General features: G+C 42.3%; 1 protein-coding gene across 3 annotated transcripts in view; it reads right to left on the minus strand.

The window, feature by feature from the left end:
* Positions 1–4502: 4502 nt before the first annotated feature.
* TDRP (testis development related protein) overlaps positions 4503–27079 on the minus strand; it is a 69891-nt gene continuing 47314 nt past the window's right edge. For 2 of the 3 annotated variants that reach the window (XM_053286161.1, XM_053286163.1), the window contains 2 exons: positions 11794–11897; positions 4503–9786 (listed from right to left, as the gene is read on the minus strand). In XM_053286161.1, the coding sequence (XP_053142136.1) occupies positions 9441–9786; positions 11794–11897 (450 nt within the window). In that variant the 3' untranslated portion in view covers positions 4503–9440. Of the gene's footprint in view, positions 9787–11793; positions 11898–16049; positions 16199–27079 lie in introns of all 3 variants that reach the window. The other variant, XM_053286164.1, reaches the window with a different exon arrangement.

The raw sequence follows: 27079 nt of genomic DNA on the forward strand, positions 1-27079 counted from the left end.
TACCCAGAATGTTGGGGGCAATATGCTAAATCATTGTAAACCGCTTAGAGAGCTCCGGCTATAGAGCGGTATATAAATGTAAGTGCTATTGCTAATGGAAGGTAGGATCTCAAGGTCAAGCTTGTTTAAAAAAAAAAAAAAAAAACAAGAGGAAGGAAGCTTGTACACATCCCCTGAATGTGGCCGAAATCCAACACATAGCTGAGGAGATCAGGAAGACATAAGATGGTCACAATGAGATGGTGTGTTTTCACACAGCTCGAGAACTCAGCTTGTCGTACCATTTCCTGGGAATTGCATACTATTTACCTCATATAAAATGTGTTTATACTGAGAATGTGAATGACTTGGCTGCAAGAATCTGCCATGTGCTTTTATGGTGCTTTCTCAATCTGAAGGAAATCAGCTCATAGATTTTATCAAACAATAGTTTACTTCCTAATGGGAAGCAAAGACTGATTTGTTTTCCTTTTGTTTGCCGCCGCCATATGCTGTGCTGCCAAGTTATTATCATGAGTCTGTTTACCTTTTACACAGAATGCCCTGCAGGGCAAGCGGGAGAGTAGAGGCCTCTGAGCAACACTGCAAAACGAGGGGATGTTGATGACACAGGCCAGTCTCTGTTTAAACAATAGTTCTTGTTGTTCATGTAAAAGAGAAAACAAAGAAAGCTGGTTAGAATGCACTATTTCACAGTGGGTTTATTTACAGTCATTTTTGATCCACTTCTTTCCTCTGTGTGAACTGTCCTGGGTCATGTGGCAAGGTTTAGCATGTGCCTCTGAGGCAGATGGGTACATTTTCCTGAGAGCTCTCTGTGGGGGCACACTCCAAAATGTATCGCTAACTTTGTGCAAAAGGCAGCCATGTGCAAAGAAATCTGTAGTAATCGTGACAAATCACAGTGTAAAAAAGCACAGCTGCCATGGATCTTCTAGAAAGGGCTAGAGGATATGAATGTATAAACAAAATTAAGAGAGATCTGTAAAACGGAGGTAAGAACTAGCAGTCGTACAAAAAAAACTTAAGAGCAAATGGAAAATCCAAGCACCATTGTGAAATTTGTTTTCATGGTCATTTGCAGAAGAGTTCTGTCTGGTACTATTTTTAGTACTTTATTAGTTCTAATTTTTCTTCCAAAGGTCAAGAAGAGTACATTATTGTTAGGACATTCAGGGGTCTTTTCAACATGCAGGAAGGACTGAACAGACCTGAGACCTGAAGGACTCATTTTAATAAATAACAGCTTAGTCAAAGAGCAGTTTACTTTGTATGCCAAGCATAAACATTTGTGGTGCATTTGTAATAAAACACCTTTTTGTAACTCCCAAGGAAGTGTTCCTGCAGTGAAGTCTGTATGGTCTGCAGTTCACTGCACATAGTTTACTGTTTACTGCATATGGTTTACTGTCAGTACTGCCTATTTGGAAAGAAATTTGATTATTTGCAAGGAGTCACAAATCTCGGCATAGCTCAGTAACTAGCCATTCATTATTTGTAGTTGCCACTCTTCCCTCAGATCCCTTTTTGGTACACGGACAGCGGTCTTAGGAGAGAATTGGGTCTTCTGTCATTTATACTGAGATGTTGCGATGGTAAGACCAGTGGGAGCCCTTTTGGACTGCTCAGAAAGGATTCCGGCTGTTTCTTACCTTCTCAAAGATGGCAGTGGAAGGAGAACTCTGGTGGGGAGATCTGCGTGGTCCTGGGTGTCCTGCTTGCCAGAGGACGGGGGGCACTTGCCAATGGCAAGTGGACTTTGTAGAAGCCTGGTTAATTGTAGGAGGCCCTGGATTGCTTCCACATATGCCACCTTTTTTGTAATTGCTATTGTTTGTTTACTTACCCTTTGGATTCTCTGAAAACAACATGATTCTCAAATGGTTGTAGACCAGTTTTTTTCTTTTGTATTGTCTGTCCATATTTTTTTCATACTTGCCCGATTTGTGGCAATTGGTTTAAAAAATAAAATAAAATCCTGCATTAAAATGTAGCAACACCAACTAAGGCTTTTCAGGACTCCTGTGTCTATTTCTTTTCTTTTCATTTTCTAGATCCTGCAATCTAATTGCTACCTCTTATTATAGGGAAATAGTGCTATAAAAGGGGACACCAGCAACTAAAGCCTTCCACTGCTCTGTGGGAACAAATCTTTAGAAAGAACTTTTGCTGAATGGAACTTGTTTGTGAATAAACATTATAGATGTATCTTGGTTGCAGGAAAGGGCACTGCTGGCTAATATAGTGTGATATTGTGAGAGACCTCCATTTTAATTCCATTTCCAGCTAATTATGAAAAAGCAGTGCCTCAGCAGCACTGCATTCCTGAAGCCCAAGATATGGCTAATCATTTTGAAATATGTGAAATTCTATTTTACTGTGTTATGTCTTCATTCCCTGCTGCTGGCTCAGACTGGGGGATCCTATATAGAGCTTCCATTTGCACATGTGATTTCTTCATCCAGCTATGGATAGTCACTGTCCTTAAGTATACATTACTCAAGCTTTACAAAGAAATTATCACAGACTAGCTCTTCTGTCTCAGCGGTTGTTTGAACTCTGTACCCATCATGTAGTGGTGTATGTTCATTGATTCCCTTACCTCTTTAAATATATTACTTTGTCTGCTGAAGTGGGCTCTAGTCCACAAAAATGTATCACAATGAATATACTGTATTAGATTTTAAGGTGCCACAAAACGTGTGTGTGTGTTTTTACATAAAGCAGTAAGTCAGCAATTATCTGCCCTAGATTTGCTTTTGATATTTGCAAAACTTCAATCAAGAAAGTGATGATTCCAATCAATGCAGTAAGTGATGTGCCAAGTGTTATAGTTCTTTACTGTGAAGAACATTAAGAGCCACACAACTCAAGAATTCTGCTAGAAGCAGAACCTTCAGTGGCTGGTTTGTGTTGTGCAGTGAAAGGAATGATTGCTTGCTATGCACAAGGGAGATGTATGACCATACCACCCCTTCACCAATATTCCACAAAGATTCTGATCAAAGTTATGGGGGTAGGGGAGGGATGCTGTAACTAAGGTTATCAGCCCTTTTAGTACAGAGACAGGTGTCCAAATACTGTTATTGGCACATAAATAATCTTTTATACTTCCTACATTAAAAATTGTTCTTAAAAAGCTGAAAGCAGTGAACTGAGTGCCTTCTTTAAGTGCCCTGCCTTCTCAGCAGCAAATGTCATTTGTCAGTTTCTTGGACAAGACTCTGAGCTCATTAAACTTGCTTGTACTACGGACTTTCAAATTACAACAAAGGTTTCCCTATTGTTCCTAAGCAGGCAGTTATCCCATCCAAAGCTGGTAGCTTCAGAATTCCTGAACCTATGGCAGTCAGAGCCTAGGATGATATCAGGTCCTTTAATTGTAAGAAATTATTCAAATAAAGGAAAATACCTTTCATTTAGAGGGCTAGTTATGGGTGTGGCACCTCCAGCAAGCAAATAAATTCGATGGCCCATTATGTTCATGCCATGAGGGCATGAGATTGGATGTTCAGTCTGATTATGGTTATGGCCTACAAAATCACAACTTGGTTAGGTCTTCCATGCTCCAAGGCACTACCTGTGTTGGCTGATGGGAACAGTAAAAGCTGGTGTCATGGTGCAGCTGGTGCGTGCCATTATTTCAGTAGGTAATGAGTAGTCATCTCTCGCCAACCACTAGGGTTCCATTCTGGCAAAGCCTCGCCGTTGGCAAATTTGCAGTTGGTGAGGCATTAAACTCTATGGGAAATGGGGCTAGGGAAACCACGACCGCAAGAAGACCTAAAAATTAAAAAAAGGCTAAATATTGCCACAAAAAACCCTGTAATATCGTCAAGAAGAATGAGCAGATTGAAACTCTGGAAATTTTTTGAACCCTCCCAAAAATCACTCAAAGGCATTTAAAATTGGCAAGGGATAGCAAGAAGAATGAGCAGATTGAACCTCTGGAAACTCCCCCACCCCATCACTAAAAAAACCCTCGCCAACCACAGATACTTGGGTCTCGGTTGGCAAGACCTGTCACAATTCCCTATTCACATATACTCAAAACCACGCTTGGCAAAGGATTACAGTACTGTTTTACCTCTCCACCCATAACACATAGGCACTCATGGTTTTAGGCCAGGAACGTGAGTCTCCAAAGAGTTTTCAGATCAAAGCAGGTTAGCCAATGGGACAGAGCAGGGGTGTAACTATAGTTGAGTGAATGGGTTCAAAGAACCTGGGCCCTCCAGCTCCACCCTCCCTATTTTCTTCTTTATCTCCCTCACTCTGAGAGGCTGCAAACTCTGAGAGGCTGCAAACTCACTCTGAGAGGCTGCCAGGGAGAGGGCAAACACGGGCTCCCTCTTCCCTAGCTAGGTCCCTGGCCCAGAGAGGTTCTGTATGCCTGCAGAGGGTGTGTAGGCTCTTCAGGAGTAGCTGCAGTGGCAACCACTACTTGCTGTTGTATGGCCAGGCCTTTAGATAGTAAATAAATAAAATGAAGGAATTCAGAATTTTGATTTCAACTAGATTTTTTATTCATCTGTGAAAATACTATATTTTTTTGAAGTGAAACTAATAAAATAGACAGAAGGAACCAAGTGAGCATTAAGTGACTAGTCTCAGCCACATAAAGCATTTCACCTTCATTGAGTTCAAGCCAAGAATTGTGCATATGTGGAGTGAAAAGGCCACAAAAACAACATTTGAATCATTATATATGTCATGTGCAATCTTAGGATGCAATCGTAATGGCATCTTCTTTAAAACCAGTGGACATAAAAATCAAATAGTTACACAGCAAAACAGAAAGGGCATATACCATTAAAGGGAAGGCCCATAAATGTCTAGGCAGCTGTATTTTAAAAGAAGAATAAAAATTGACCAAACAAATAAGCCACCACAAGAGAAAAACCTCATTTCAAACAATTCTACAAAAGCCCAACAATAAATTATATTAAAATTTAATTACTGCCACTAAAATCAAGCAATTATGCTTTAAAAAAACATGGGCGTAATCCAGCCAAAGTTTAAGTACATATAAGTCCCACTGAGTTGAAAGGGAGGCTTAACACACATTAGACACCACAGAAATCAATGAGGTGTGAAAGTGCATAACTCTGGCAGGATTATGTCCCATCCTTTAAAACATTTCTTTCATAGCTTAAAACATAATCAGGCCACACGGTCTAGATCTCAAATTTCTACGTCTGGCCTGATCCTCTGGACCAGCCATTCACCTCCAGAGTGCATAGAATCCAGCAAAATGAGCCCTCCGTCTGGAATGAGGGGGCAACACATTCCCTCACTCCAGTGCTGGGGCAAGGATCCAGCACAGCAGCTGGCTGTCAGTGCTTCCCTCGGAACCCCTTGGGAAGAACTCCCACTGTTAAGTGGCCATTATGTGCCAGAGTGGGGGTAGGGTGGAAGGAAGGCTGGGTGTGCCTCATGGTCCACAGGTCATTGTGGAATGCCTGCCTGGAGGCCACAAGTGGGCAGAACTAGCCAAACTGGTCCTGCTGCTCAAGCACAGGATTGTGCTTCAGCACCACAAGTCAACTCGACTGCAGCAGCTTAAGCCAACAGGTAGGATGCTGAATCCTACACTAGCTGTTGGATGTTTCTTTGTCTTACATGATGCTTCAGCTGTGTAACTCTACCCTTCATTGGCTATCTAAATACAACACACTAATGTGTGAACATTAGTATCACATTGAATTAAGCGGTGCATCACAAACATATCACTGAAGTGAAGTACAGGCACTTGACAGTATAATGTGCAAGGCAGAATCTTTGTCACAGTAGAAACAAGCTTCCACACGTAGAAAATGGTGAGCTCCTGACCCTGTCTCCCCTCTAGATCCTGGGGGTCCTCTCTGTGTCAGTGCTCGCTGCCAACACATCACACTTCTGTAAGGCCTTCTATAAACTGTAAACTAGAGGAATCTTTGCATAAGGAAAATTGCTATTTTCTGCAATTATATCAAAGACATTAAAATGCAAGGCATGATCCAGCTAATGTTACGCACTATCAAGTTCCAGTGGGGCTGACCTTCCACAACGTGCTTCCTATCTTACTAGACACTTCCAGAACTCAGGGAGCACTCCAGACTTAGCCCTCTTGCTCAACAATGTGAGGGCAGGAGGAGTTCTGCCAGGGGTACTGCTCTATGCCCACACCCCTACCTTACACAAGGGCTTTGTTAGGCCATCAGCCACTGATTTCAGCAGAAGAAAGTGAACTGTGCATTTAGCTCTCCCACAAAACTGAAAGGGATTTGAGTGTGGTAAACTTTGACTGGCTTGCACCTTCAGTCTGTTCTTAACTTGCCTAAACTAAACCTGCGTCTTTCATCACAGGTTCAGTTGTAGTGTCAATTCAAAATCTTTGCACTCCGCAGAAAAACTACTGAGTTTTGCCATAGCAATTGTCTTCTGGCAAAAACCTTACAGGTTTGTGACAGAAATGATGCATGCTATATCAGGCTATTGGTTTTAAATACCACTCCTCCTCCTCAAAATAAGAAGCATGCAAGAATAGGTGGGCTAATAACCCCCCAATTCCAAGCGGCAGGTTCTCATGCTGCACGAGTGCTCCCTGGTTGTGCCAGTCTAGTCCCATAACTCTATGATCTCCATAAGGTTTGCAAGGTCACAAGCTCCCTGCAGGCATAGGAGTGCCCAAAAATGGAGCAGGGGCGCCAAGGGAAAGGAATATGCCATATTCAGCAGCACTGGGGAGTATTTACATTGCTGCAGGAGGCTGCAAAGCCTGTGCGTATGTAGATATGCAGGAGAAGGGCTACTACACCTTAGGATTGTAGGAATCCCTTCCTCTGCTATTCAACAGTGTTGTAAAGTCTACCTGTGGATTAGGCAAATGGGAAAAAATCTATACAACGGAAATTATCTGCATAGTTACAAAATAGGTTTTTTTTTTCAATTAAAAATTGTGGATTGTTGGAAGCAAATTTTAGTGTTTTGGCGTCTATATTGCTAAATAAGATTGTATTTCATGAGCAGTGGTACATAGACTCAGCATTTGTGTCAAGTAAACATTCCAGCTCTGTAGCAACCAAGGGAAAGGAAACATTTTCGCATCTTTGATTAAACATTCATTTTATGACATCTTAAGACAGAAATTCAAGAAGTGTACATAAGAAACAGCAAGAAAGTAGTTAAGTCTAACTGAACATTTACAGGATGGAGCAATTGAACAAGGCACTTTTTGCATTTTCTTCATATTTCAATTTGGTAGTAGCAGTAGTTCACTATTGGCTCACTAGTGGGTCCTGTCTTCCAAATTCCCGAGAATGTGCTTTTCCCCCCAAGAGCCATCAGTGTTGGATTCTCTTCTGCAAGGACATAACACTTGCTGTGGCAAAATTGGTCTCAGCCATTTGGATCTCTGGACCTTGAGTGAACCTTGTACTTGGAGCCAAGTCATAAGAACTAAACATTATGTTGCTCAATTATTCTGGCCATTGTATTATATCTCAAACATACAGCTTGGGATTAGAATTCATCTTTGGATGATGCAGAAATGATGCATATGTACTGACACTTCTGCAAATAATTTTTAAGTTGATTGAAAGGGAGTTATTAAAAGTGATGTCACAGTGGTATGCTGGCATTAATACAGTTCCATCACCACTATCCCATAAACTGGATAATTTTCAATAAAATGGGCATCTGAAAATGCTCAATTAGGACAAACTATCCTTATAATAGATTTCTAATCTCCTATGTGCACTTTAATGCATAGCTCATTTTCAGTAATTAAAAATGTTAGCAGCAACCAGTAAGACTCACAATAACAGCAAACACACAGACTTGAACTAGGGGTGTGCACGGACTGGTTGGGGCAGTTCGGTCTGAATCGGACCGAACTGGGCCAAAGTGAACTAGTTCGGTCAAACTAATCGGCTGGACTGGTCGGTTCAACAAACCAGCTTGAAGTAATTCATGTTCGAACCGCTTGAACCTGCCCAGTTCGTGGCAGTCTGGTCTGATTATGAATCGGTTCTGCACATCCCTAACTTGTACACAACAGAGACATAACATTGACCTCTGTCACCCTGAAAATTCAAAAGAGAGCATCATCAAATCCTATGGAAGAGCAACAAGGGATAATGTAGCTTAAAGAGAATGAGGGCAAAAGTTGAGAAGCAATGTTCCTCTAAATGGAGGAATATGATTTCTACACAGGCTGAATTTTCTGAAAACCTGGCCTGATATATCTATAGTAGCTGCTGGAAACACTAGGGATGTGCCCAAACTGGTTTGGCACCTCCTTAGAGAAAAGCCAAAATGGTTTGGGCGGCTGCGTTCAAACCAGTTCAGTGCGGCATGGATTAGTTCCTTTAAAAAGCAGACAAGCAGGTTCTTACTTGGTTGTCTTACCAGCCCTGCAACCGTGCATGGCCTTTTGGAAAGCAGGCACTGCTCCCGGAAAAGTGCTGAGGTGGCAGAGGAGCAGGTAAGGACCTGCTTGCCTGCTTTTTAAAGGGCCCGGTCCCCAACCTGCCCGTTGCTCCCCAAGATGGTTTGGGCACATCCTTAGGAAACACCCACTTCCAAGCTGTTAAGTTCCACATTGCAGTGGTAAAGCATGCATGGACCCAGTGGAAGAGGGCTACTGACATGGGAAGTAACCAGGTGGATCCAGTAAGCTAATGGCTCTGATTTTTGTTATTGCTGCAACATGGAAGGTTTTTTTTTGGGGGGGGGGGGTTGGCAGTTACTACTGTGGTACATGGAGAATGTATGAATTGGACCTTAGATGTTATCTCAGTAATATGTGGTATAGGGGTAATGACAAACTTGTTTGAGTTAATTACAAACCAATCAACATAATATGTGGAAGCCTTATTTTACTCATCTGTGAAGGCTTTGTAATAGAAGAAGAGAAGCACATGCACATGAGTATGGAGTTCTCATACTGTATATACTATTCAGGACTTTTGGAAAATGCAAGCTCTCTGATGCTCCAGCCTGAGAAGCATGTGTTCATGCTAAGGACACAAAAAGCAACGCAACAATGCAGTGACGAGCTGTAGAACAACACTGTTCTGTAATGGGGACAGCGTTCAAAAGACAAACTTGTCATATCCAAACACCAGGAAATCCAGAACTTCAAACTAGGAGGTTCTCCTGTAAGGCAGTCAAATATTCAACCAGTGTATACATTCGTTGAAAGTTTTTTTAAAGAGCAAACCAAGCTCCTATACAGTATGAATGTGAAAAATATAGGCACAAAGTAAGTGCTTAACTTTGTTCAGTGTGCAAAACAAAGTACCCTTACAATATGGTGAGCAAACTATTGGACTATTTGAATAAAACCGTTTTGTAAAAAGGTGCAATATTAAGCAGGTTTGATTTTGGTTTGAAAAGAAGAGATATATCCATCATTTAGTGTATCACCATTTATGGAGCATTTCACATTCTCTGTATCATTCTAATTCTTCCCAGTTATCAGTAAGGTTACCTTTGCTCTGTCGCCTAATGCTAACCAACCTTCCAGCTGATTTGATACTCCACCTTGAACTATTTCCTGAGCTTGCCAGGTTTGTGTATTTCATGGAGCCTTTGGTTTCATCTTCCCAGCCTGACCAAGATGGATAGTCACATAAAGTATTTCCTGAATCGCTGAGGTTGTCACTGGGAGGGATCTGTGGGGGCTCCCATCCTTCGATCTCATCTGGCTTCCTGGACTGGATGTTCTGTTTTATCGCCAAACTGTCCCAAAATCCTGCTTTCTTTTCTGACTTGACATCCTCTTTTAGTTTTAAACTTGTTCTAGGGAACAATAAAAAGTTACTTTTATTTTCTCACTCATTTCAGGGAAAGAAGTATTCAGACACATTTACTTAAGACAGATGAAGATCAGAGCAGTTCAATGGGCCAACATCCTTATATAGCAATGTGCCTTGCTCAGTATATTTTTATTTATTTCAGTGTTCTAACCTACTTTTCTAGCCTGAATGAATGAATACTAAATTAATCAGTATACCATAAATTAAAATCAGATGAGATACAATGAAACCATAATTCCTTGTATACATGTATTAGGGCTGTGCATGGCTGAAATAATCTAATCTGACCCTATTCCAACCCATTGCAAGTGATAATAGCATCATCCATCCAATATTAATATCAGTTGGGATCAAATAGTTCAAAGCATCATTATCGGGTCAATGCATCATCCCATAGGATGCCCATAGGAAATAACAAGAAATTATCAAAGTGTTTATAAAGATATTTTAAATTAGAATGGGATGAAACTTCCAGACATGGTAGATCTTTCTTAGAGTTGATCGTGGACCCTTGTTACAGAAGTACCAGGCTTTCAGAGAAGCAGGCAAACCTCTCCTGACCCTCACCCTTTTCCTTTGACATCCTTTCTTTACTTGGATGCTTGGAGGCATTCAACAACAGCAACAACAATACTTATATACAGCTTTTCAACAAGTTTCCAAAGCAGTTTACATAAAGAAATAATAAATAAATAAGATGGATCCCTCTCCCCAAAGGGCTCACAATCTAAAAAGAAACATAATCACTAGCAACCATCACTGGAGGTAATGTGATGGGGGTGGATAGGGCAAGTTACTCATCCCCTGCTAAATAAAGAGAATTGCCACATTTTAAAAGGTGGCTCTTTGCTCAGTTAGCAGGTCAAAGAGGCACCTTCAGAACCCCTCCTGGAAGGACCATGTGCGCCAAAGTGCAGAATGATATGTGCTAAGGTTTCCAAGAAGGAGATCCGCCTCCTGCCCATCTTCACACTTCTTCTTTGCTTAGATACTTTGCTTCTGTGAAGATTTTGCTCCCCAAGTTATAGGCAGATAGGTACCAGGTGTTTTTTTGTGAAAACACAGAGGGATGCAGACCTGAGGGAATGTGCTAAAATAAGAACATAGAAGAGGCATCAATTGCTGGTATTTTGTCTAGTGAAGTGGAAAAGCCAGGCAGGCAATCAAAGCCCCTTAATAATAATGTATTATTTTATGTCCCTCCATACCAAGCAATGTGATTAGAAGGGACCAGAGATGCACAGGAACCAACTGCAGCTTGCTTTGAGCAGCTGCAAGTCTGAGGAAGCACTGAAGCAATGTGCAGCTGAAGATGTCAATCACATAACTGCTCTCCTTCCTCCAAGCATTTTTCACATATGGCACCTCATCAGATAAAGAGAAACAAGTTTTGGGTGGGACATATGCAACAGAGAAAAGCACAAAAACAGCTATTTGATACATTCCGATATGTTATGACGAGCAGAGGGAGGAGGGCTATATTGAGTGGTACCAATATATAAAGCAAAATGTTGTTGATAGGAGGTATATCTTATCGGATATGATTATTGTTCTGATTCCATGCACAGACCAAACATGTATCCATAATCAGTTTATTGGAAATGGTGCCGATAGCAGGCTTACAGTCGTACAACACTCATTTGGAACATAAAATCTAGACTTAGTGCAACAGTTTTGCCCTAGGGCAACATTCTCCTGCATGTGGTTTGCTGTTCTGTACATCGGCCAGTATCCGTTGTTGTTAAGATAAATCCCATTCAACTTTAATTGCCTACATTAACTGCTCCTCCTTCTCCACACTGGCCCTTAGTTTACGCAGAACTTTAAATCTGAAGAACAATACAAATATATGAACATAAACATGTAATAACCATTTCAGTTTGTAAAATTCCGATTTTTTTTCTTGACTTGATTATTCTGATTCTAGCCTTAACACCACTGGCATATACACAACTTATTAAACGTACATATTTTAAAATTCTCTACGTACCCTTTAGATTTTGGAGATTTACATCCTGTTAGTAACTGCTGTTCATCATCCTTATTGAAAATGGATGTTACTTCTTTCCAACCCCGAAAACCTGCACCTTGAACCTAAAACAAAAACAAGATACTGAATTAATTGATAGGAACTAACTCTTTCTGTGGGGAATATATGCTTATAATTTTATATATACCTATCTATCTCAGATCACTGGTATAATTTTTTATTATTATTATTATTATTATTATTATTATTATTACTGGGAACAGCCTATATTCTGCAACAATACCTACAATAATAACAGCAGCAACATTGATAATAAAATTCAGCCATCCCAGGTCCTTGGGAAGGACTCGATGTGTGGATAAAACAAACAGTCAATAACACCTGTCTGACTGTGTAAATAAATAATAATAATAAATAATAAAATCTCTGTTCAACACTGACTATAGATTCTTTTAACCTGTTGGAATGCAAGGTAGACAGTCAGATAAAGCCTAAACAACATGGAAAAGTTATGTGTGTTATTTCAATATTGGTGGCTTGCATGTTAAAGACTCTTGGGAATTGTAAATACTGGATTTAGAATCAGTGCGCTTCTCTTTCTCTCAGAGTTTGCAAGCAAATTCCCTATGAGCTGCCTTTGGTTACCAGCAATGGCCAAAATGTAACTGCTCAGCTGTGAAGTATAAACTAACCATATAATCTCTAGCCAAGATAACACTTTTCAATTAGTTTTATATTAATAAAAGGTAGGATGTGACTATGCCATTGATTATTTTTCCTGTTAGAACAATGATGTCTGCAGGTCATATTTCTAGTGAAACTTTATATTTATTTTTCTTTTAAAAGGACACATGCCAAACAAGGATAACAGATCTATAGGAGAGATTCTTTGTTCCCTCTGTTGCATAACGCAATCTAGAGGGACAGTGAATGAGGCTTAGTTCCAGAACCTAAATGACTGATTTTGCAATAGTCACTATATATGGTTAACTACCTTGCATTAAAGTAGCCATCATTCTTGTGCAGAGATCAGGTATCCAAAAGTCAGCCATAAATGTTATTGGTTGACATGCAGACTAACAAGCTGCTAACTAAACAGCTTAGGCTCTGGGTAGTCTTCTTCGCCATGAGCCCCACTGCTTTTTAAGATAACCTGGAGAGGTTTGTCTGCGGTTGCAGCCAACTTGTTTGGCGGCTACTTGGGAACGGGCCTTCTCCGATGCTGCCCCTAGACTTTGGAATGCACTCCCTGTTGAAATAAGAGTCTCCCCATCTCTGGCAACTTTTAAAAAGGCACTGACGACACATTTATTCACCCAGGCTTTTAATTAGATTTATGGTTTTAAATTCTTAATGTTTGTTTTAAATGATTTTAATGTTTAAATGTTTTTAATTGTTTTTGTTTTTGATGTAAACCGCCCTGAGCCACTTTTGGAAGGGTGGTATATCAATCAATCAATCAATCAATCAAATAAATAGCAAAGCGTGCATGCAGCAACACTGTGCATGCTATGAGGGAGGGCTAATTTTTATGCCTCCCCCCTTTCTGTAACCAGTTGTGATTTCTGAAAACATGTCCCTGAGGGTTGCACAGCTATCAGGATATATTTTTGGTAATCACAGATCACTAAAGAGGAAAGGAGATATCTATGAAAACTGCCTCTCCCCCTTAGCGTGTGCTGAGCGTCCCCACAGATGGCAATTATCCTTGAACAGGCACTCAAGAAAAAGGCACAATGCTTATTAACTTGTTTGGGGATATATATTTATTTTTATTTTATTTATTGTAAAATTTATATACCACCTTCCATTAAAAACAATCCCAAGGCGGTTTACAAAAGTTAAAAAACATACAATAAAAATGACAGTAAAAATATTAAGCTAAAAATATAAAACCAATCTAATTTAAAATCTATAAAATATGAACGTAAAAACTATACCTGAGTAAAACACATAGAAGCAGCAATAAAAACAATCATGTAAAGGCCTGGATGAAAAGCCAAGATTTAACAAGCTTTTGAAAAACTGGGATGGAGTCAGAGAAGCGAATGGCCACTGGGAGAGAATTCCAAAGTCTGGGGACAGCAACAGAGAAGGCCCTGTCCCGAGTGCACGACAGCCGAGCCTCCCTCATTGTCGGCACCTGGAGCAGAGCCCCCTCAGATGACCTTGTCAAGCAGGCGGTCACTCAAGTAACCTGGGCCCAAACCGTTAAGAGCTTTAAAGGTCAAAACCAGCACCTTGAATTGGACCCGGAAACGAACTGGCAGCCAGTGCAACTCTTTCAGAATGGGTGTGATGTGCTCCCACCGGGCAGTCCCATCCAGAACTGGTAAAATCTCCTCATCCCGATTGGCTCTCCTACTGACCAACAGTACCTCTGTCTTGTCTGGATTCAATTTCAGTTTATTAGCCCACATCCAACCCATCATGGCCTCCAGCCCCCGATTCAGGACAGCCACTGCCTCCCTAGGATCCGGTGACAAGGAGAGACAGAGCTGAGTGTCATCTGCATATTGCTGACAACTCAGTCCAAGCAGGGGCGTATCTAGGGTAGGGCAGGCAGGGCACGTGCCCTGGGTGCCACTTGAAGGGGGGCGCCATTTTTTAAAATTAAAAAAAAATTAAAAATGGCCACCAAAAACAAAATGGCCACCATGCATGCTCAAATGGCCTCTGAGGCCCTAGGCCATGCCAGGACTCACAGAGGCCATTTGAGCATGTGTGGTGGCCATCTTGTTTTCAGTGGCCATTTTTTAAAAAAAAGTTATTTTTAAAAATGGCCACCGCAAATGCTCAAATGGTCCCTGTGAGGCCCTAGAGGCCAGTGGGGGGGGAACCTTTGCAGACCCCCTCACAGCCTTTAGGAAGCTCCCCAAAGGGGCCACAGGTTTAAAAAAAATTAATTTTTTTTAAATATAATATAAGTCACTGTACACATATTCAGATTGGCACTATGTACAGAGAATCAGGGCTTGAGAATACTGAGCTGAAGCTTATGAGCTAGGATAGTATTCATTTGCTCTTATTTTGCTTCTTGTGATAAATGAGTTAAATGTGATGTCTTAATAATATGGCTATTAATGGTGAGTTTGTCTTTGAATCAGTGTGAAATCCTTAGTATTAAGCCCCACTGGGAGTTTCTTGCTCTCTTTCTCTCATTTTAACTGTCTTTCTGAAAGTCTAGAATATATTCCAAGCAGTGACACAGTTTACTCTGCATATCCTTTAATTATTTTCAGAGTATCTGGGAAAAGTCAAATTCTCCATTTATTTTTAAAACTTATGTAATAGTGTTGCTACAATGCATAGTAGAGAATTAGATATGCACTTCTGTTTAGTTTTCCAAGTACACCTCCACATAGTATTTGGATATTTCATGAGCCCCAGCATACTGAAATTGGTAGTTTTCCAGCATTTTTTGGTCTGGCTACATCCACTGCTAAATAGTTTTTGAAAGATTAAAAGATTAATGAGCTTGACTTGTATTTTTCAGCTGATATTATGGTAAAGTTATCTGAAAGATGGGTGTCAGATGTTTGGACAGGGTGCGCAATTTCAGTGCTTGCCCTAGGTGCTATTTTCCCTAGATACGCCTCTGAGTCCAAGTCCCCAGATGACCTCTCCCAGCAGTTTCATGTAGATACTAAACAGCATGGGGGACAGGACCAAACCCTGCGGGACCCCACAGGCCAATGGCCACAGGGCTGAGCAGTAGTCCCCCAGCACCACCTTCTGGACCCTCCCCGCAAGAAAGGACCGGAACCACTGCAACGCAGTACCTCCGATTCCCATACTCGAGAGGCGGCCCAGAAAGATACCATGGTCGATGGTATCGAACGACGCCAAGAGGTCCAGCAGAACCAACAGGGACGCACTCCCCCGTCTAGTTCCCAGCATAGGTCATCCACTAGAGTGACCAAGGCAGTCTCAGTCCCATATCCGGGGTGGAAGCCAGATTGAAAAGGGTCCAGATAATCCATATCATCCAAGACCCTCTGCAGCTGGGACGCCACCACACGCTCTATCAACTTGCCCAAAAAGGGAAGGTTAGAGACCAGTCTATAGTTGTCCAGGTTGGAGGAATCAAGGGAGGGCTTTTTTAATAATGGTCTTACCACCACCTCCTTGAGGCACGATGGCATCCTGCCCTCCCTTAATGAGGCATTAATAATCACCTCCAACCATCTACCTCTACCCTCTCTGGCAGCTTTTATTAGCCATGAAGGGCAAGGGTCAAGAGCACACGATGTCACCTGCACACTGCCCAGGATCTTGTCCACATCCTCAGGCTGCACCAACTGAAAAGAATCCAACACCATGGGACCAGATAGTACCAGAGGCACGACTGCCGGAACTGCCAAATCTCTGGAGTCCAAGTCGGCACGGATGCGAGCGACTTTATCTGCAAAGTGACATGCAAACTGGTCACAGCAGGCTGTAGATGATTCCTCCCCCATTAACTGGGGGGATGTGTGCAGCAATGTCCTTGCTACACGGAACAGCTCCGCCGGTCTGCACTGAGCAGATGCAATGGAGGCGGAGAAAAAACATTTAGTCACCACCCCCACCGCCACGGAGTAGTCCCTAAAATGGGCTCTAGCCCATGTTCGGTCGGATTCGGCACGACTCTTCCTCCAGTGTCATTCCAGCCCGAGTTGTTTCATCGCCCTAAGCTCTGAGGAAAACCAAGGAGCAGATCAGGCTCCAGCAAGCCAGAGAGGGCGTGCGTTTAGGAGCAACCATATCAACAGCCCGGGCCGCCTCTGCATTCCAGAGATCAACCAGGGCCTTGACAGGATTACCAGCTCTGGACACTGGAAACTCCCCAAGGGCTGTCCCAAGGATCCATAAGCCTCCAGGGTAGGATCATCCTAATCAGTCCACCACCCCTGCAGAGGGCAGACGGAGCAGTCAAACTAAACCCCACCAGATGATTATCTGTCCATGACCTCCAGATCATTTATTTCCCGGTCGGCAAAAACCAGATCCAGAGTATGTCCTGCCATATGGGTAGGGCCCGATACCAACTGAGACAGGCCCATGGTTGCCATGGAGGCCATGAAATCCTGAGCCACACCGACTAGTGGGGCCTCAGCGTGGACAATGAAATCCCACAAAACAATAAGCTTGGGGGAACCCAAGGCTACCTCCGAGACTACCATCGCCAGCTCAGGTAGGGAGACTGAAGTGTAGCGGGGTGGTCGGTACACCAGCAGAATCCCCAGCCTATCTTGGAGGCCCACCCTCAAGGACAAACACTCGAAATTCTGAGATTGCCTGACCGGGCATCTGGAAATGGGGAGGATCTCTCGATAGATGACTGAAACGCCCCCTCCCCAACCCTCAAGGCGGGGCTGTTGCACGATCTGGAAACCTGGAGGACAGAGCTGAGAGAGACCAACCCCACACCGCTCATCCAACCAGGTCTCCGTCACACATACCAGGCCAGCATGCTCATCCATAATCAAATCGTGGATGAGAGATGTTTTAGCACTGACTGACCTGGCATTCAGCAGCAGCACCCTAATCCTTGAGGGAGTGTTCTCAGAGCTCCCTGGGTTCAGAGGGTTGGGAGAAGAGCTGGAAAAAGGAACAGGCATCAATTGCCTGGACCGCTTTCCCCTGTAATGGTCTGCCCAACTCCCACCACCATACCTCCCTCTGCCCGCTACCCGTGTAGCATTCCGAGTCCTATACAAAAAGGACTCCTAGCTCAGGATCTACCATACATTAGGCAGCCATTTTCTGGAATGCTAAGTGATTTCCCTTGCATAATATATGCTTGGGAGAACAACAAAGCTTGCCTTGAATTGAGTTCACATTGTACAAGTCACCAGCCTTGTCCCTCCAAATTTTACATTGATAGAATACAGCATCATTATATAGCATAAATAAAGACTCTATTTTGCTGTAAATAAACCTGCTTAATGATTAGATCAAGCTATTACTACACATTTTTGTTAAGGAAATATTTGGTTTAAATAGAAAACTTAAATCAATTATTTAAATTCGATCTTTGGAAGATTGAAATCATGATATAAACCAATCCACCCTGCAATATATACTGTAACGTGAAGCCCTATAATTACCACTACCACATGAGCACTATCATGCACCACTGTTTCTTGACAGACCTTCCACAAAGCTGTTTGACATGATGATATATTAATTCTTGAGAAGCCATCTTCTCTTTCCTGTCATTTCAACTTGACCCAGCCTCTTGGAACAAGCTCTTACACTTTCAGTACCCAAATCCTCATCTCCTAGAACTAACCTTCTGCCATAAGTAATTGTCATTTAATGACCATAGCTTGTGAAACAAGGAATCTGAACAGCTATGTGTCAATGTTAAAGGAAAACAGATGAGGATTACAATCCTGAATCTACTTGTATCATCAGCACAGTGAACTCAGAGCTAAGAAATTCTGCAAGGCTCTTAAATCGTAAAAAGTCACATCAGCTCTAAAAAAAGGTCAGCTGGAAAAAAACAGACTATCTAAATTACAATGTGCACATGACAAACCTCCACGAAAAGCAAAACGGAAATGTATGCATTGTTTGGTGGTAGGGGAAGCGAGCAGAAGTGACTGTCTTCCAGAACATTATACTTAGTGGTGGGTGGTGGGGAGACACCTTCCCCCATACACAATGCAGCAAGAACCAGATAATAATAGAGGTTACTTGGGGCAGGGAATTTTGGGGAAACAGAAAATGAGAAATGGAGGCCATGAATGTTTTAGCAGAAATTTAATCAAGAAAAAGTTTCAGATTGGAATTGCACCATCTCCAAAGAAAAAGAGGTTGTTGTCATGACACAAACTGCCTGTGTTACCCCAGGCAACTAGTGTTGTCTGGAGAGCTGAGAGCCCTGTGGCCCTGGCTGCTGCAGTCCTGGGTAGCCCAGCTCTTCTACTTTAGGGCTTTACTAAGGACAGACTAACCTATGGTAATGCAATACTAAGAGCAGCCACTCCTCTGCTTGTGCAATGCCTTCTGGGTCCATGGAGGACCCAGTGTGACTTTGAGCTCTGTTGCTCGCTGGTGCATGAGTGGCAGGGGTTTAAGAAACCTCCAGTCGTCTGTGAGGAGGCAGGTAGGACCCCACCTCCCTGCCCACCATCCCCACTGCCTGGGTAAGAGGTCATGTGAACCACTTTAAAGTGTTACAAATGAGATTTAATTATGTTAATATAAAATCACAAGCTCAGTGTGGTATAGCCAAAATGAATTTTTGGTGTTCTTAACACCAAAATTATGGATAGAACAAGAATAAATTTACTGAAGTATGCACAGACATTTAGCATGTCTTAGGAAGAACTGTTTCAGTGTGTGGTTTTTGGATGATACTAGATCCCCATTCAGACATTATTAAAAAGGAGTCTATACCTGAATGCAGCCTCCAAAAGGTTACCAGAATTCGTACCTGACACATCCGTCAATCATTCAACACGTTTATAGTGTTTGCCACTTCAGACAAACGCTGTAAGCATATGGGGCACATCAGGTGGGACTTCTGGTAAGCTTTCAGATGCTGCACTCAAGGACAGCATCCTTTTTAATAATATCTGAATGAGGCGTAGATGTGCAAGTGTTGTGCTTCCGAGGTTTAAGACATGTATGATTAATAATTAATAATAAAATACATTAATAATAATAAACATACTTATTAATTTAATTAATACTTTGCAGTTAATAATTAAAGGGTGGTGGTGGGGAGAGATGGTTCATAATGGAAAGGAACACTATGCTGTCTCACTGCTATATGATGAGCTTTTTGCACATACATAAAGGAATATCCAGGTACCCTTGGGCCAGTTTTGTAAGGTTGCTTGATACATCTTTCAAAGAGATGATTGTTTTTAAGGAAATAAAAACCAGCTTTTAAAACTATTCCAAATATTTATCATTTCAGTTCTATTAAGTATAGTAAAATTATCTTAATCCATATAAGGGGAGAGCTAAAGTACATGCCTTGCCTGCAGAAGATAGGGATGTGCAAACCGGTTCGACATCAAAATGGTTCGGTTTGACAATTCGGGGTCAAGCCAAACTACCCCCGGTTCAGCGTTCAGCGGAGTTTGTGAGCGGTATTTTATTCAATTTTTTTTTAGTACTTACCCACTCCAGGGGGCTTCTCTGAGGCCCCAGGGGGTCCATGGAGGTTTTCCCTTCCCCCGCCAGCCTCCATTTTGCCAAAACCCAGTTAGGCAGACAAGGAAAGACTGAGGATGAATCCTATGTCCCAAGCTGGTACAGGCGTTCTTCAACCCGTTCCAGGCCTTTCACCCTTGTGGTGGCAATTTTGGAGGCCGCTATGCATGTGCAATGGGCCCATGGCCCCTTGCCTCTCTCCCTGGCAGCCCCTCAGAATAAGACAGATAGTAAATAAAATAGGGAAGGGTGGAGCTGGGGGACTTGAGTTCTTTGAACCCATCTGCTCAATTATAGCTACAACCCTGGGGCCCTGCTGTTGTGGGGCTCCTGGCACCACTGGTTAACAATAAAACTCATACACTGCACACACCCCTTCCACCTAAACCCTTCCAGACCTAAGAGTGATCTGGGCTGCTTTGGGTGTTCAAACAGTTCCGGTTAGGCAGACAAGGAAAGACTGAGGATAAATCCTATGTCCCAATCTAATAAGCACTGCCTCGGCCCGACGGTGCGGTGAATACAAACCAGCCACTGTGAGGCACTCTGGGATGGGACACCCGTGAATAAGAACGGTCCCTGGCCATCCAGGTGACCGTGAGCAGCTAAACTGAGCATGGAGATGTGTTGCTGGGAAACCAGACTCTTCTAAGGAGAGTTTATATTTTCGGTTCCTGTCAGTCACCGGGACCAGGAGGGAAGTTGCCGAAGGATATTTCCCAGGGCTTTGGTGGAACTGTCAACTAGGAATGTGTGAATCAATTTGAATCGATTAGGCTTGAATCTAGGCAATTTGAATTCAAATCAAATCTCCCCTAAAAAGGGGAATTCGATTGGAATTTAAATTGACCTGATTCAGATTTGAATCAATGTGACAACCATTTTGGTGCCTTTTTTGAACCATTCAGACACTCTGATTGGCTAGAAGCAGCACCAAAATAGGGCCAAATCAACTCTGTTTTCATCAGTTTCTATTCAAATTGGGAAGATTCAATCCAGATTCGAATAGCAAAATTCAATTTGTGCACACCCCTTCTGTCAACTGGACCAGGTGATAAAAGTCCTTCAGTCAACATGGACATCTCTATGGCCAGGCACTCTCATGAGAGAGTGGTCTGCTCTGGAGCAGGATTCATCTGCAGTGCATAAGAGGACTATCTTATATGATTTAATCCTGCTCTAGATGGATGGTTCTTCTCACGAAGTTCGGCAGAGACCAAGCATGTTTGCTGCCAGGGGAAGGGGCTAGAACCCCCACTTCCCCTACTAACGTATACAAAAAACAGAACAATACTACCAAAAATAAAAAGGGGCAAATCCTAAGTAATCTTGCCCTCTTCCTAGCAGTCTCATCCTACCTATCCATACACAAGCACTCATACATGGGTTAGGAATGGGGGTCTAGAGGAGGGGAAAAATAGAAGTCCATGGAGAAATGAGAGGGTGGCCATGCATCTCATGGCTTATCTGTTGGAGAGTGGATTGGTGTGGGTGTGCCACAAGTGATCATTGCCGGTAAGAAACACATTCTGCAAACATGTGAGGAAAAGTAGAGGGATTGTTTGAGCAGTCTATCTTTAAGCAGTACAAGTGGGAAGAGAGGGGCCCAATCTTCTTTCCAGGGGAGGGCCTCACCAACTGCAGGAGACAGTGGTGCAAGTGGTGTGAGGAAAGGGTTAAAATGTTTTTGTCCTGCTGAGGGTGGGCGAACACTGCCGAAAGGGCACAGTTGTGCCGAGCACACCCCCTCTAACATCGCAGCCAATGGTTGCAGCTTTACTAACATGCTAGTACTTTGCCCACAGTCTGGCGACGAGAGTGGAATAGAGTTTGCTGGGATGCAGCCTGAACAGAGGGGTTTCTCTGCTCAGAAGCCAGGGGTTGCCAAACCGCAGTTGATCATCTGTGGCATGATTCTTGGTTTCACAGATTAGCCACAGCTTGGTCTACTCGAGGTTTCACGCTATGTCCGAATGGGGCCAGAGTATACATAACTGAAACCTGAGCAGCCTTTTACAATATTTCCTCCTAAAACTATAAACATAAAGATTAAATCAATAATAATGGGAATACTTATAGTGAGATGATAATATACTGCTGAGAAAAGAAAAAGGCACAATTGAGACTTCCTTAATATATCTGTTTTAACAAGGGTTGGGTCAAGAATAACAATGCAGCATCTTAACCAGTGAAATTCCCACGGGTACCAAACTTGTTGCATTAGTTTATCTTGATACTTTGCATTCAGTTACAGCAAAGAAAATGGCTGGTACCTCTTTAAATGGAAGTGGCTTCTGAAGTGTAATCATCATAGTATACTTCCATTGTTCCAGATGTTACTCATCTGCCCTTGAAACCTACTGAAATGTATTGTGTAACAAAATTGTGGTGCTCCCTCTCATTCAGGTCTGTAACTAGTCTAGATGTGTTCTGACAGAGGTATGTTGAAATGGAATACCACTATGCACCCAGATGATCCAGTTAGCCAGCCACCTACCTACAGCTGTGTGAACAGAAAAAGCAATTGGTATTGCTCCACTTCCAACAGCCTCTTGAGTTACAGATTTATCCTGCCTGCATCATCACTGCCCACACACAGAATTCACAGGATGACATACCACACCACGGTACATCAGCCCAGTAACATTGCAGAAATTGCAGAAATGATGTCACTCAATGGTTAGCCTATTGAATCCAGTAGGTTTACTCTTATGTAACATTATTGGTGCAATTTTTGCATTCGCATGATTGTAATTTGCACAACTTGCATACATGCAATGTTACTGGGCCTGTGTACCCTTCCATATCTTTGATGTACCCATTTGTCAGCTATTGATTCTCTGCCAAAACTGGAATGGGTATTCAGCTGACTAGTTCAGCTTGGATCAAGGCTCTTTAAAGTTTGTAAGGTCTTTTAGCAGAACTGCAGTAAAAGAAAAAGAATGCTAAGAAAATATATTGAGAAAAATTGGGGAGGGAAATGACAGAAAAATGTTGCTTACAAAGGACCCATCTTTAGTGCATAATTCAAGTTCTGTTCCTAAATATAATAATCCTTAACATCATACTTAAGATTCACAGATGCTTAAGTAATGCAATAGTGCCTATTCGCTTCAGAAATGTTCTGTTCATGTTCCTTTTACCTCCTTAGCAAGCACAGTCATCTGTTTACCCCAGGGGCGTATCTAGGGTGGGGCAGGCAGGGCACGTGCCCCGGGCACCACTCGAAGGGGGCGCCATTTTGTAAAATTAAAAAAAAAATTAAAAATGGCTGCCAAAAATAAAATGGCTATCGTGCATGCTCAAATGGCCTCTGTGAGGCCCTAGGTCATGCCAGGCCTTGAAGAGGCCATTTGAGCATGCGTGGTGGCCATTTTGTTTTCAGTGGCCTTTTTAAAAAAGATTATTTTTAAAAATGGCCACCGCAAATGCTCAAATGGAAGGCGCTAGAGGCTAGCGGGGGGAGGGGGGACCTTTGCAACCCCCCCACAGACTTTAGGAAGTCCCCCCCAAAGGGGCTACAGGTTAAAAAATTTTTTTAAAAAAATAATATAATATAAGACACTGTACACATATTCAGATTGGCACTATGTACAGAGAATCAGGGTTGTGAATACTGAGCTGAAGCGTATGAGCTAGGATTGTATTCATTTGCTCTTACATTGCTTCTTGTGATAAGTGAGTTAAATGTGATGTCTTGCTAATATGACTATTAATGGTGAGTTTGTCTTTGAATCAGTGTGAAATCCTTAATATTAAGGCCCACTGGGAGTTTCTTGCTCTCTTTCTCTCATTTTAACTGTCTTTCTGAAATACTAGAATATATTCCAAGCAGTGACACTGTTTACTCCGCCTATCCTTTAATTATTTACAGAGTATCTGGGAAAAGTCAAATTCTCCATTGATTTTTAAAACTTATGTAATGGTGATGCTACAGTGCATAGTAGAGAATTAGACAGGCACTTCTAGTTTTCAAACTACACCTCCACACAGTATTTGGGTATTTCATGAGCCCCAGCATACTGAAATTGGTAGTTTTCTAGCATTTTTTGGTCTGGCTATGTCCACTGCTAAATAGTTTTTGAAATATTAAAAGATTAAAGAGCCTGACTTGTATTTTTCAGCTGATATTATGGTAAAGTTATCTGAAAGATGGGTGTCAGATGCTTTGACAGAGGGCGCAATTTCAGTGCTTGCCCTAGGCGCTATTTTCCCTAGATACGCCTCTGGTTTACCCTCAGTCTAGCATATTATCAACATAGCAATATCTACTCCCCCCCCACCCACCATTGTTGACGTATGCAGATTATCTTGTTCCCCCAAGGGAGTGTCCTGTCTAAGAAAATCCACTTCGTTGCATACAGGAGCAAGTGACTTCATCCATTCTGAAGCTTTATTTGTGTACATAACTATTTGGGAGATATTCAGTTTGTTAAAATACAACTTGAAGCGACTCAAAAGATGGAAAATAACACTCTTCTCCTTTTATCTATTTGGTTACTGCCATGATATTGTAATGCACACACTTTGAATATTTCATTAGCACTTTACATATAATGAAGAATTTATATCATTTTGTGCTCTTGTACTTGTTTTGAGTCATTTTGTTTGGTTTTTCAGCTTGTGAACAAAACAGATCTAAGCTCTTTTATTTAGCAAGTCTTGAGACACAACAAGGTGTCCAGTTTCTTTCAGTGTCATAAGTTGCATGAAGCAAAAACAGAAAAAGGAAAAAATAGTGCACTTTGATGTTGAAATACCAGTATGAAGTGTGTTTTTGTAAAATCATTTTGCCAAAAAAAAAAAAAAATCTACATAGAGGGAAAAACAGGCATACTTGTTACTGGCAAAAGAGACTTGCTTCTTGGCTAGCAAAGGACAATAATCAGTCGCATTACATTTTACTAACCCAGGGGTTCTCCAACCTTTTGATACTCTGACTCCCTAAAATAAAGTTACGTAGCACTCCCCTCCTCCAGCCAATGATTAAAAGCAACTGATTTGATTATGCAGAGATAAAGTGCATTTACCTCTCCAATGAAAAGGATGAGTTTGCATTGTCCTGCTTAGTTTTTCAAACCTGGGCTTTATATTTGAGACTGCCAATTTAATTTTGGACTCCAAGTTTATTTTTTATGGCTCTTAATAGTGGTAACTGCTGAAAACACTGATTCAAGCAAGTAGGATGTTGAGAAGGGAATCAGTATTTCCCTGGCGTTCTTACTTACTTCTTTATATCCAGCTTGCATAATAACCCAAAATTCAGAATGAGACATTGTCGGGAACATAAAGCAGCTAAAGAAATATTCTGACATCTCTGTGGCTGAACTCACAGGGAGTTCCGACTGGAAAGGAGACAGGATCCAACAGCCACCTGGCTCCTCTGCTGCTCACAAAGCTGAGGGCAGGCACAGCAGCAGTGCTTCTTTGGTGACCAGGCTGGAAGAGAGTTCCCTCCCGGAGACACTTGCTAGAACTTGTCTCCTGAGAGGGAATTCGCTTTTGGCCTGTCAGCCAAAGAAACACTGCTGTTGTGCCTGCCCCCAGCTTTGTGACCAGCAGAGGAATTGGTGGTTGTTAGCTCCTGTCTCCTATCCACCTTCCCTTGCTCCCAACAGCCCCATACTTCAGATATGTTTGGTATGTTATGTCCCTCCAAACAACTCCCTCCTGACTCCCAATCCCCTTTAAAGTTGCTTGTAACCCTGGGAAGGTCCCAACCCACAGTCTGAGAACCCACATACTTCTAACTCTGTCTTAACTACAGTAAGGCAAATAGGCTTTAACAGTTGGAGAGTGGATGAAATGTGCCAAAATATTCCCTATCCCTTCATTTTCACAGAGCCTCAGGTAACAAACTGACTCTATGTTACAATATGGCTTCTCCCCCACCCCCAAAGAAATCCCTAATCCACTGGCTCTCTTGAGTCCTGGGATCTGGGACCCATAGAATTGATATGGAGGGGCTGAGACCAGTTAGCATCTTCTGTTCACCAAGATATTACATTTATTACAACAACTTTCATGGTTTAAGCATGTAATAGCACTTGATTTACAGTGGTGTGTGATTAGCTCCTATATAACTCTGAAGTCTGCCTGGAGATTCTGGGGGAGCTCCATTCCTTCTCAAGAATGTGATCTAGTTAATTCAAAGTCACACAAGTGGTAACTTCCCACAGCTGAAAAGCCTTCTGTCTACAAAAGGCAAGTGTAGCACTGGCATTGTGTATACTTAAGCAAGGTTCTTCAAGGAGAAGACCTGACACTATGCTAGGCTTGAGTTCTCTGCAAATGACAATACAATGTCCTCAAGACACTGCCCTGAATAATGTAGTAAAAATTACTATTCTCCTCATCTTGTTTTCCTTTGGGAAAATAATTGGCAGCATTTCAGAATAATAATGGAACACAACCATCCTAAACAGCCTAGTTGATACGTCTGAACAAAAACAGAAGTAATATAGTGCATTGAGAATGTCTAAGAATGACAAGGTTGGTTCCATTTCAAAGCAATGTTTATGTGGGTAAAGGAAGTGGTAAAGAATGGGAGGCATTCCATGTACTTAGGCAGGTTTCATTTGAATCTTTAAACTACTTTAAAAAAAATAATGAGCTGGGTCTCATGATCAGTAAGATCCGGTTTCTGCAGCAGAGTGGGGCTCTCCCCGCTCATGATCAGAGCGGGAGCCCTGGGCGGCCAGATCGGCCACCCACACGATTACCAGCTCTGTGATGGAGCCGGCAGGGGCTGGGGAGCTCAGGGACTGCGCCGCAGCTACTCACGATCAGGAAGCCCGGGTTTGTGGAGCGCTCGCTCTGCAAACCTGGGCTTAGGGGAGGGCTACAAAAGCGGGCTAGCTGCTTGTAAGCCGCCAGGCTCGCCTGCGAGCCCGGTGGCTTACACAAGAAGCAAAAATCGGGCTAGGCTCTCCTAGCCCGATTTTTGCTGCTCGTGAGAATAGCCCGTGAGTGAGTTTGAAGAGCAGTTGGGTATATGTTTTTTACTCTCCACCAAAGACCTTGAGGATCAAAAGGTATCCATGGGCAATTGGCCTTTGCCCCGTACCTCATTTTCCAGAAGGAAACCATTGAAATAGCCCTCAATTGGCCCCAATTTAATGTATGGAGTCAC

The sequence above is a fragment of the Hemicordylus capensis genome, chromosome 1, assembly GCF_027244095.1.
Source record: "Hemicordylus capensis ecotype Gifberg chromosome 1, rHemCap1.1.pri, whole genome shotgun sequence".
Classification (NCBI taxonomy): domain Eukaryota; kingdom Metazoa; phylum Chordata; class Lepidosauria; order Squamata; family Cordylidae; genus Hemicordylus; species Hemicordylus capensis.